Raw genomic sequence first — 12462 nt, 5'->3', positions numbered from 1 at the left:
AGTTTGTATTGGGAGACTGGAAGTAGTCATGCCCTTCTTTAATGGATTGCAGGGCAGTGAAGTTTAATTTAAAAAAAAACAACAACTTTGTTTAGCTTTCTGTTTCCCATTCAGTGAGAGTAGCTTCTGCAATATCGTGGACTTTCCTAGGAATCTGATCTCAACTAATAAAGTACACCAGCCCCAAGTGAGTTTTTGTAAAGCTTTCCATGGGGAGTTTTAGGCAAGACAAGTTACTAAACTGGCTAAAATTTTTCAGAATGATGATAATGCTTGATCACTACTGGTAATACTGTTTTCCAGCCTAATAAAGGGATTGGCCTTTCTTCCTGAATATGCTTAATGTGGTTGTTCAGGTCTAATTTTGAAAACTAGCTGTTGATTGATTAATTTTAATGATTAAGATAGTCACATCTCTCCATATAGTCAAAGAAAATCTGGTGGAAAAAAAAAAACAGCAACCTAGTACTGACTTGCAATCAATAACAGGAAGAAAGAAGATAACTGAAGAATAGGTTGTTAATCCTTTCAAATGATAATTTCCATACAATTATACATTTAGAGAGAGAAATCTATAAATTCATTTTAGGTCAATGGTACTCTGGAGAGAGGTTTGCAAAATAAGATTTTTTTGAAGATGGGTAAAGGGGATAACAAGAGAGGAAGGATGCAGAAGAGAACTGAAAAACCAAACTGATAATCAAATTGAAAGAGAAATGAGTATTCTTTATGGAGAAGGGGAGAGATGAAAGATATCATGAAGTAATAAGAACAATATTCTACAAGCCTTCCCCCCCAAAAAAATTTAGACCTATGAACTCCTACTTGGAAATCATAGCTGCTCAATGCTCAATAGATTATGTAATAGTATATTTCACTTTACATAGATAAAAAACTAAGGCCATATTTTGCTACTTTTTCAACCTGACTCAATGATTATAAAATCCATTCATTTTCCTGGATGATTAAAAGGGGGAGGGAGGGTAAAGTGGCAGGGTAGAGCACCATATACTACGCTAAGTGCTAAAATACACATCCAAAAGTCATGAAGCCTCAGAGGTTGTCTATTTCAATTCTTCCTGAACAAGAGGTCCCTTGACATTTTTTACAAAGCTGACAAATAGTCATCTAGCTTTTTTTTTTTTTAATACCTCCAGTGTTTCAGTGATGGGGAGTTCACTGAATCCCAAAGCAACTTATCCTGCTTTTGGATATGAGATTGTTAGGAAGTTTTTTCTTACATTGAGCCAAAATCAGTCTCCTGTCCAGTTCCTACTCATTGCTCTTAGGTTTTCCCTTTGGTGCCAAGAAAAATATGTTGAATTCCTCTTATATTCAAGTCTTTCAAATACTTAGAAACAACAGCCATGACTCCCCTAAATCTCTTCTTCCCTAGGCTAAACAATTCCATCAACCAATCCTTCTATGGCATGCATATTTTCTAAATAATTGCCATTTAAAACCAAAAAACACATACTCGTGGTGATTATTCACAAGGATCAAGACCGAGGAAATTATATGGAGGGTGTTTAATGTAGTTCTGGGCTTGGAATGTCTTTTGCAGGAATAAAGGAGGAGGTCTAGTTGCATATTTGACTGCTTTTTTCCAAGTGTGTTTTGATAGGAAAAGAAATCATACGAACAAAATATAATGAGTTTAATATTCATATGATGCCTTCTATATTATGTCCTATATTATGATTTCCAGGACTTTATATTTTAAAACCATGAGGAAATTAAAATAGCATAAAATTGAGTTTATAGTCAGAAGCTAATTGGTCTTTGTATAGATACTGTGTTATATAATGGAAGAAATAAGAACAATTCTTCTGTAAGTCTTTAAAAAATTTTTTTCTTGCCCTGTGGGCTCCTGCTTCAAATTATTTCTAGTCAGTCCTCAACATACTATGTAATAATAGTATATTCCACTTTTCCTAGATAAAACTTGGGGCATATTATGCAACTTGTTCAACTTGACCCAATTATTATAAAATCCATATTTATCGCTGTCTGATTAAATAGGGGAAGAGGTGCAGGGTGGAGTACTGTACACTGTGCTAAGTACTAAAATACATGTCAAAGAGTCACGGATTCTCAGAAGTTGTCTATTCCAACCCTCCCTGAACAAGAGGCTCCTCTACATTTCTTTCAATTTTTTTTCAAGGGGGCCCTTGTAATGTTGGACAATGATTTTGTGTAGAATAGAAGCTTTCTTTAAAAGTCCCATTATTTCATGTTTTATAAAGCCCTGTTTACTATCCTGTCCTTCCTTAACCATTCTTCCACCATCCTACCTCAGTTGTGTTAGTCATTAAGATTGCTCAGATGAAAGTCTGAGTAAAAAATCTACTAGTATTGAAAAGTATTTTTATGTTTGGAGTAGGGAGTGGAGCTATCACTTGTGGAGAAGGGCTATTGCACCTATTCCTCCCTCTCTCAAAACAGTAAAAATAATCATTTGTTCTTATACACTGCTTTATAACACCCTCAAATATATGACCTCATATGATTCTTGACTCCCTTACATCAACACTTACATCTCATGATGAAATAACTAGGAATGACTCCTGCTTGGGGCATCAGAATGAGAGCCTGGACATTTTACTAGCTGGTATATTTCATGAAATTCAGCACCAGCTATTAATTGTTTGACAAGCATTTATTGATCACTTACTATGTGAGCCAGGCATTTTTATAGTTGCTGGAAACACATAGTCAAGTGAAACAGTATCTGCCCTGGAGGAGTTTATATTCTACAGCTTGTGTACAAAAAAAACCCATACTACATCTGAATAACCCTGCATACATATAAGTATATGCAAAATAAATATGATTTATACATAGTACAATCATTAACTCTCGTTGAAAGAATGGCATATGGAAGCTGAAAGATGATAAATGACTTACTCAAGGTTATACATACAGTTGCAGAACTGGGATTTTAACCCAGGCTTTTTGACCCCTGTTCAGTGCTCTTTCCTATATCATCTAGAACTCTCTTGATATAAGATTATGATTTCATTTTCATATTTTCTCTTTTGATGTGGATTTCTGAGAAATCAAGAGAACCAGTCTCATTCTGCTAATCATGGTATCACATTCCTGCAGGAGATATGGCAGATGAAAGCTTATGTCAGGCATTGAAACGCCTGTAGGAAAGTACCAAATAAGAAATATTGGAGCTGCAGGAAATGGAGTAATGTTCATTTGCAGCAGGGGACCTAATAGGATAGTAAAGGAGAAATTGCGGTCTACCACATTGAGGACTTTTGATCCTAATGTGATGTAAATTAATGTATGTACTCCATTTTGTCTCTCAGATCCAAGATTCATTAGTGTCCACCTGATTCCAGAGAGTGACAATCCAGAAGATGACAAAGTCTATTTTTTCTTCCGTGAAAATGCAATAGATGGAGAGCACACTGGAAAAGCCACCCATGCTAGAATAGGTCAGATATGTAAGGTAAGGAAAAAATGCAACAGGGTGGATGTTATCATATTTTTTTGCAGTTTGTGTAATTATATGCTCTATTTAAATTCCATGATGATGGCATGTAGGTTACTTTAGGTATCATAGGCTATTCCAGTGGAAATTAAAATCTTAGAAGTGAAGGAAGCAAAACATATCACCAAACTCGTAATCTTTGTGTATAGGCACAGAAAAATTCAGTATGCATGCATGTCCTAAGAGGAAAAACCACCAAATTTTGAGATGCTTATAACCAGAATATTGCCTACCAGCTGGTGAATTTTTTTTAAAGTTGTAGCCAAAGAGATAAAGGTCAAATACTTAAGGCATAACTTAGAGGATTTATTGTTTGCATCACTGAACAAAGTACTCTCACTAATGAAATCACTGATACTTACAGTATTAAAAAAAAGTGAATAGGAAGCAATTAATTCATAATGAAAGGTGATGATAGAGCCCATATTATTAATTAAACTTGGCTTTGAAAATAATCCAAATATGCTTTTTAAGTGCAAAAGATGAGAGTAACTAATTTTACATAATGTTTTATGGATTATTAAAAAAAAACACTTTCCTCAAAACAACCCTATGATGTGGTAATATAAGTATGAATGATATATTCCTCCTTCTGCTAATGGGGGAAATATGGTTCACAGAGGTTAGTCAATTTGGCTACAGTTTCCCAGCTGGTAAGTAGCAAAGCCAAAATACAAATCCATATAGAACTAAACTTCCTGTCTTGTGCACTTTTCATGCAGCTTCTTTAGCTAAAGTTCAATATTGTGATATAATTAATTTTTGCTTGAATTATCTCCAAATGATCTCACTTGGTCAAAAATTTCACAGAAATATCTTCTTTCCTGTTTTAATTTGAGAGAGGAAAAGTGGCTCCCACATCTCTATATCCCAATGCCTTCTGATACAGGAAAATTTTACTAAAATGTCAAAATAAGAAGGGAACATAAAGATCATCTGAGTCTTCTCCCTCAGGAGAAACTGAGTCTGAGGGAGATTAAGTGGTAGAAGTCAGATTAGATCTCCAGACTCTATGTCCCTTTCTTTTAATGGGAGAGCTTCTGTACTTGGGACAATTACTCCTGCAAAGACTTATTTTTTTCATTCCAAAAAAAAAAGGGCATCCTTCCAAAGAAACTTTATCACTTTAATTAAGAAATAAATTTACAAAAATCAATTCTTCAATGTGAATCCTTTCTCTGCCCAACTAAGAGTTTCTGTACAAAACTAGTAAGTATATCGTTTGCAAATTCTGAGAGATAAGGCGTGATTAAAATTTTAAATGGAAGGAATTCTATTCCTATATATTTCATCATAAAATATTACTTCAGATTGATATTTCTTTGTAAATATTTTAAGAATAATATATTTATTTGCATATGCGTGTATGCATTTTATAAAACTATATGTCAATATATTGATGTTAAGGCATTTATTTGTCCTAATCAGAGAACCCTATTTTCAAAATTTGATATTTCACATGTCCTCTATATTTTTGCAAATATTATTTTCATAGAAATATTCTTTGCTTCTTGGTGTAAAGTTCTCTATTGGAAATAAATACTTTTAAAATAGGAAAAGAATATTATTGGATTTTGGACTTCACTAAAGATTTCATTAAGAAAACATTTTCAAAATGTTTCCTTGGAACATACCTAATGAGTTCAAAGGATCTTCAAAATCCAGTAGTCTGCAGGGTACTTAGGACTTCTAATTATAACATTAATTATATCATTATCCTAAATACTTGGTAGAAGCCTGTACAGGGGTAGGATATGCTGAACATACAATACAGATATTGTATATACTGTTAGACAATGTATTGGTTGGCTTTGCTAAATTGCTTTTTTTCCTTCTTTTTTTATTTTTACGAGATGACTCAGTATATAGGGAGAGTAGTATGTGTGTGAGAGTTGTGTTCTAACATGAAAAATACACAAAATGTGATATTACTATTCAGAGTCTCCTTATAATTAAACTTCTTTTATGCTTTTTTCAATAATTTCTTTCCCATCCAGTTTAGGAGATTTGTCTGACCAGTATTACAATATGATTTTATTTTGAAGAAGTTTCTTCATAGTGAGATTCTGCTACATCTTATTTTAATTATAAAAATGTATCTACAATACTTAATCATAAAATGAAGTTATGGATTTTTTTAATCCCAAAAGCTGAATCTGTAGTTACCTTAAATAATATATAGTGTTTTGAAAAATGTGAAAATGTTAATACATATCTGACTCTACCTTGGGTTACAAAATAGGGTAAATCATCTTCAGTCAGTTTTATTTCCCTGCTTAATCCTTACTTCACATAGAAATACTCTCATAGCTCTACTCATCTCCTTTCAGAATGACTTTGGTGGACACAGAAGCCTTGTTAATAAATGGACAACTTTCCTTAAGGCTCGGCTCATTTGTTCAGTGCCAGGGCCTAATGGCATCGACACTCACTTTGATGAATTACGTAAGTAGCTTATGTCATTCTAAACATATTTTTTCAGACTTTCTCAAGACTATAAAATGACATTATTTTTCTTGCTCTCTTTTCATACAGAGGATGTGTTCTTAATGAATTCCAAAGATCCTAAAAATCCAATAGTCTACGGAGTATTTACGACTTCCAGGTACTAAGATTACTATATTATTTTCATGCAAACTTTACATTTCTAGGGACTTTCTGACTGCCCATGACCTGTTGACCATGACCATGTTTTCCTGGCCTTTGAGCTTTTGGGCCTTCACAGTTGAGGGAAACAAGAACCAAAGTATTTTATATACATGTATGAGGGCTTGCAGATTATATTATACACATAAAAGTAAGGACTCTATGTGCTGCTGCAAATAAAATATTTGGTTTAAAATGCTTTCAATAGCCCATGGACTTTCTTATGTCTTTGGTTTAAAAAAAAAGTGTGATTTTTAGTAAATGCTCAAAATGACCTTACAAAATTAGGAAGAGATTTCTAAGCAGTTTATACCAAAAAATTCCAGGGCAGTTGAAAGCCACTGTGCTTTCAGAAATAGGATCTTACTACCTTCTCGCACATTACTTCTCACTCTGTGGGACCCTCAAATGAAGAAACATTTAAAATTATTTTAAAGTTTAGAATATATAATAATTTAAAATGTAATAATTTAAATATGTACTAAAATATAATATACAATGTGCCCAAATTGTGGTTTTGCTTCATGCTTCCTACTGGAAAATATCATAGTAAAAAAAAAAAAAAAAAGGCGGGGTTCTACTTTGAATTTTGATTTCTCTGTTTTCTCACTACTCATTCGCTCTGCAACTGCCTATGACATGACTTCAATCCTCACCACTTCAGTTAAACTACTGTCTTAAGTGTTCCTATTCATTTGTTAATGGATAAATCCAGAGAGATGCCTAAGTTCTCATCCTTCTTAGCCACTTTGCTGCTATTTGTGTGTCTTAAGCCAACCATCCTTCTTTGTACTCTCTCTTAATTTCTGTGATCTTGCTCAAAAATGGTTCATCTTTCTCTTCCTGATCCCTCGGAACGGGTATCTTCCAAGGCACTATCTTCTCTCTTCTCTCCAGTCTACCTCCTTTGGAGATTTCATCTACTCCCACTGCTTTAATATTCATTTATATGGAAATGATTCTCCAAAGGACATATCCATTCCTCATCTTATCTCAAACTCATATAAACTTCATATCCAACACCCTGCTGCACATGTCTACCTAGCTACTCTGTTGGCACTTCCAACATAATTGGTCCAACACTCAACTCATTTTCACTCCTAAAACTTATCCTCCTCTTCCGCCTCCCTCTCTTGTCACTATTTATGGTACTATGGCTTTTCAGTCAACCCAGCTTAAAAATTTGGAATATTCTTTGATTTTTCATTCTCCCTTCCAGATTTGTGGAGATTCTACATTCACTTCCCCCTTTCTAACACTCAAACTTCCATTACCCTCCTTCATGCCCTTATCTTCTTCCATCCACTGGTACTATATTTCCACAACTGGCACCTCTGCCTCCAATCTCTCCTTCTTCAAATCCATCATTCACAAAGCTGCTAAATTATTACTGCTAAAACACATCTGGTGATGGCATTGTCTCATTCAAAAACATTTAGTGATTTCCTGTTGCCTCTATAATATATACTTCCTAAATTGTCATTATAGTTCTCCACAAGTTCTCTGCCTTTCACCCTCTGTACTTTCCACATGAGTTCTTCCATCTTTGCTATACTACTTTCTTTAATTAATGCAGGCTATCCTAATAGAACTTAGCCTGCAGACGTCCTTATCATGCACTGAGGCTTTGCTTAGGCTTTATTCATAGGATTCTGAGCTGGACAGGACTTTCATTGGAGGCCATCTAATCCCAATACCTCATTTCATAGGGGAGGAAACTGAAGCCCTGAAAGGTTAAATGAATTCTCCAAGGTCACAAAAGTAGCAGAGCATGATTTCAAACGCAAGTCTTATGACTCCAAATCTTGTGTCTTCTCCATTGTACACTGCTGCCTCACATTTATGTAGTCTTCCCCATTTTATTATATATATACATATATATATACACACACACACATTATGTACATATGTATATATACATATATTATATGCATATGTATATTTGAAGGCAGGCACTAGTTAAGTTTTCTCTGTCTAGTCAAGGCACAGTGCCTTGCCTATAAAAGTTATATAATAATTCTGTTTTAAATAGAAGTCATCAGAATAAATTTCTCCTACAGCCTGGTTGAGTACATTTGTAAAAAGAACCACTGAGACATTTGTGCCTAACGAATTGTGAAGACACAGAAATAGTCATGCTACTCATGTGTCATTTCAATTAACAAGCAGCAATGACTCAGAACCACCAAAACTTTCAGGCATGCTTAGTTCAATATATATACATGTATCAGCTCTTTAAAACTCATGTTTGACTCCCTCGTGTTTGTGTACATTATAAAAAAAATATAAACCACAAAGGCATTGCCTAGGTGTTAAATAATATATGAAATCATAGCTATTCTAACATTAAATTTTAGGTTACTGTAAACTATTAAGGTTTAGTTCTATTTTCTACACATGCATGCATTTTTGGACAGTTTCCAAAAATTAGGAGTATATATCTTTCACAATGGTATCATTTTTGTGCAGATTTTCTGCAGAAAAGGGTTTGGTTGGAAGACATGCATTCCATTAGAAAAAAGGTATTCACCTGTATTATAATACTACTCAAGCATAAAATTAAAGCTGATTTAGTATTTTATAGAAGCATAAATAAAGGAATATGAAGAATTAAGATAAGTCAGTGGGGAATCCAGGCAATTTGAGTCAAATTTCCACTTTTATCTCAGTCACTTGGAAATAATAGTTCCTAGATTTTTACAGTAGTAATGATTGTGGAGATCATCTTGTTTAACCTTCCTATTTAAAAGATTCTCAGAGAGATAATGTGATGAGCAGTTGTTTTCAGATTCTTACACAGTATGTTGTAAATTCTGGTAGATTCTGCCATCTGCCATGGTAGAAAAGCTTTGAGACTTTTCTATCCTCAGAAAAGTCTAGCTCAGGGGATGCATAACCTGCAACCTCAAGGCCACATTTGACCCTCTAGGTCCTCAAGTTCACAGAACTTGGATTCAGTCAAAGTGCTGCACTTGAGGACCTAGAAGGCCAACATGTGACCTGTAGGTCACAAGTTCCCTACCCCTGTAATGTAAAAAGGCTCATCTCAGTATAGTGGTACTAAGAAGTGATCAGTTATGTGACCACAGCATCCCAAGAAACAAAGAGAAATACAAAATGGCCTCTGGCCCAAGGTGGCCATCTTCCACTCCAATCATTCAAGAAGTGAATTAATCAACAAACATCGCAGTAACAGAAAAGGGGCAAAGGGTGCTAAGAATTACACAGGTTTTTTTTCAACCATCTAGAAGCATTAATTTACTTTTTTGTAAGAGCAAGAATCTTGTCCAATGACCAATAAGCAATATATTATTGGAGGAACTGAACCATATCAATATTAACATTCTCACTAGAAATGAAACCAGAAGATATTAAGAAGTTGCAGTTAAATGGAAGAATGACTCTAAGGAAGATTCTCCTTGGAGAGGCAGATAAAGGAATTGGCAGAGTTGGTTACATCATGCGACCAAAGACAGCAAGAAGCATAATTTCTTAGGACATTTGGTCTACTTCCTTTATGGTCCCCATGATGAGAAAAAAGCAAAAAGACTGCTAAGAAGACTATTGTATCTTATACCCAAGCTGTTGCAGAGGACAAAGTAGATAAACTATATTGAGAACTTGTCAAGAGCTTCCAAACTGTTAAACATATCCATTAATACTTGGTGACTTCATTGTGGAGTTGGACATACAAGAGGATGGTGAAAAAAATGTTGGAATATATGGTTCAGAATTCAGACATAAAAGAGTCCAATGGCTCATAAACTACCTAGGACCCTTCTTTCCACTTATATATTATGATTATTTTAACCCAGAAAAGAGTTGGAAGGCACTGGACATGGTGAGCACTATTTCTTTTAAATATGTGATTTCATTGGTATGGGGAACTCCCAGTATGAAAACTCTTTTTCACTTATTTACAACAGAAACTCGTCAATAACTCATAGGCTTAGAGATCTGCCTGGGAACACTGAGACCTAGTGGTCACACAGCTAGTATGTATGAGAATCAGAAATTGATCTCAAGTCTTTCTGACTCAAAGACTAACTTTCTATTAACCTATACCACACAATCTTTCAAATATTAGACCTATTAAGCACTGAATCACAGAAAAATGAAATTGACTGCATCATAGAAGTTAGGACACAATTAGTTACCAAACAGGAAAATCACTTATGCCCCAGCTACCTGCTGGGGCATAATACTGGGACCATTAATACTTACAGAAAAGGTCAAAGTCAACAACAAACTGGAAGAAAGGATAAAGATGAAAAGAAGGCACTTTAAGCAGTAAAAACTGCCCTAAACTGAACTATTCAAATAAGCTATTGATAGCAAGAAGGGAAACTGATAAAACAAGAAATGCCTATGTTTATTATTAGCGTTTTCTATATAAGTTTAAATAACTGGTGTAATCACCACAGTGAGAAAGTTTAAAGGGTTCAGAAACTGTCTCAGCCAGAAAACTCTTGATCTCCTTCACAAACAAGAAACAATGGCAGCCAAAAGCAAAACTGATTTAGAATATAAAATAATTTTCTAAATGTTAAAGTGGAGGATGTTGGGAGATTACAAGCCATATTACCTCATAAAGTGTCTCTGCAGAAATGTGGGAGTGATGGCCAACTGAGAATGAGACAGACAATTCCCAAAGCATTTAATTTATAGATGAAATTGGAAGGGAATCATCACAAAGATGAAAAATGGAATAAATCCACCAGTGTTTTCATAGTAACATATCTTTAGCATATATGACAGGAACACCATGTTTAAAGTCTACTCCCTCAGTCCCCAAAGTATTATTTGTGGAAGAAGAGAAGATAAGTTTAGGAAATGGAATTGAGAATAATTAGAATGGACCAAATGCTTATGAGTTCCCTCTTCAAGTTGCTAAAATGTTGAAAGAACTGAGGGTTTGATTTTTTGAGACATTTGAATGATGGAAAAATACATGATAAATGGGGGTGGGATAAGGAATCAAACGTTTTAAACTACTTGACAAAACTTTATACACATAACCTAATTTTCTGTATCCTTAGATAATCATGAAATTATTGAACATTGAATTTGCATAGGAATATATAGGTTAGTTAGGCCAATATCCCTACCTAAATCATAATTCCCTTCTTTGTTTTTCTTATTTAGTCTGTTACTGAGCAGGACACAATATTCTACCCACAAGGTATTAAAATTGAAGACTGAAGGACTAGTGTCACTTGACTACTTCCTAACTCAATCCAAATATCTTTTCAAAAGATTTCTCATTCTCATCTGTCTGAAGTATTATGTGCCTTTGAAGACTTATAACTCTTTAAAACATATAATTCCCTTACCTTCCATGAGTATATACTCTTTTGGTTACCTAACTTGCACTATGCATCCTAACTATTTACCCCCATTTTAATTGAAAATCTTTGTTGGCCTAAGGACATCACTATTTGCATGTCCCCAAATCCTGAAATGTCAAATTCCCTACATTATCCATAGTCATCTTAAGTTTTCCCATCACCAGCAATATTAATATAATAATCATAATACTTTACATATGTGAAATGTTAACTATTACAATGAGGATGTTTGCACTACTCACCTTATAGACTTATACTGAGGTAAGTATTTCTGGAAATGTAAAACTTAATTTAATTACTTATAAAAAAATGATAATGTTGGTGGAAAATCTTCAGTGTCAGCTCTACCTTAAACAGTTATATAGATATATTTGTAATTAATGAAAAGGAATCACCATATTTAAAGACTATTCCCTGACTCCCCAGTTTGCTATATGAGGAAGTATATATGGAAGTCAAGAAAATCGAGTTGGGAAGAAGAGTTAGACTTGATCAAGTGACAATATTTAGAATGTATTGAGAAATTTGATTTTCAAGAGTTTTAGATACATGGGGGACTACAATGGGAATGGCAAAATAAATCACCCCCCCCTTTTTTTTCTACACAACAAAAGTTGTATAAGCATACATGTATGGCAGCTAGGTAGCACAGTGGATAGAGTGCCAGGCCAGAAGTCAGGGAATCTCAACTTCCTGAGTTCAAATCTGGTCTTAAACAGTTATTACGTGTGTAACCCAGGAGGAGTCACTTTAACCTGTTTCCCTCAATTTCTCATCTGTATAATGAACAGGAGAAGGAAATGGTAAGCTACACCAATATTTTTACCAAAAAATCCTACATAGGGTCATGAAGAGTCAGAAGTGCCTGAAACACCTGAATAACAACATATCCAGAAACTCTGTGAAACATACAGTACAATTCTTACCAACTTACAGATAAGAAAACCTAAGCTCAGCTACCTA

General features: G+C 34.4%; 1 protein-coding gene across 1 annotated transcript in view; it reads left to right on the top strand.

Annotated features, from left to right (window-relative positions):
- The window catches only part of SEMA3A (semaphorin 3A), a 524728-nt gene that overhangs the window by 452743 nt on the left and 59523 nt on the right, over positions 1 to 12462 (top strand). The window contains 3 exon segments of the mRNA XM_072653227.1: positions 3321 to 3463; positions 5836 to 5950; positions 6041 to 6110. Of these exon segments, the coding sequence (XP_072509328.1) occupies positions 3321 to 3463; positions 5836 to 5950; positions 6041 to 6110 (328 nt within the window).

Source organism: Notamacropus eugenii, chromosome 3, assembly GCF_028372415.1.
Source record: "Notamacropus eugenii isolate mMacEug1 chromosome 3, mMacEug1.pri_v2, whole genome shotgun sequence".
Taxonomy (NCBI): domain Eukaryota; kingdom Metazoa; phylum Chordata; class Mammalia; order Diprotodontia; family Macropodidae; genus Notamacropus; species Notamacropus eugenii.
This window is presented reverse-complemented; position numbering and strand designations above follow the sequence as displayed.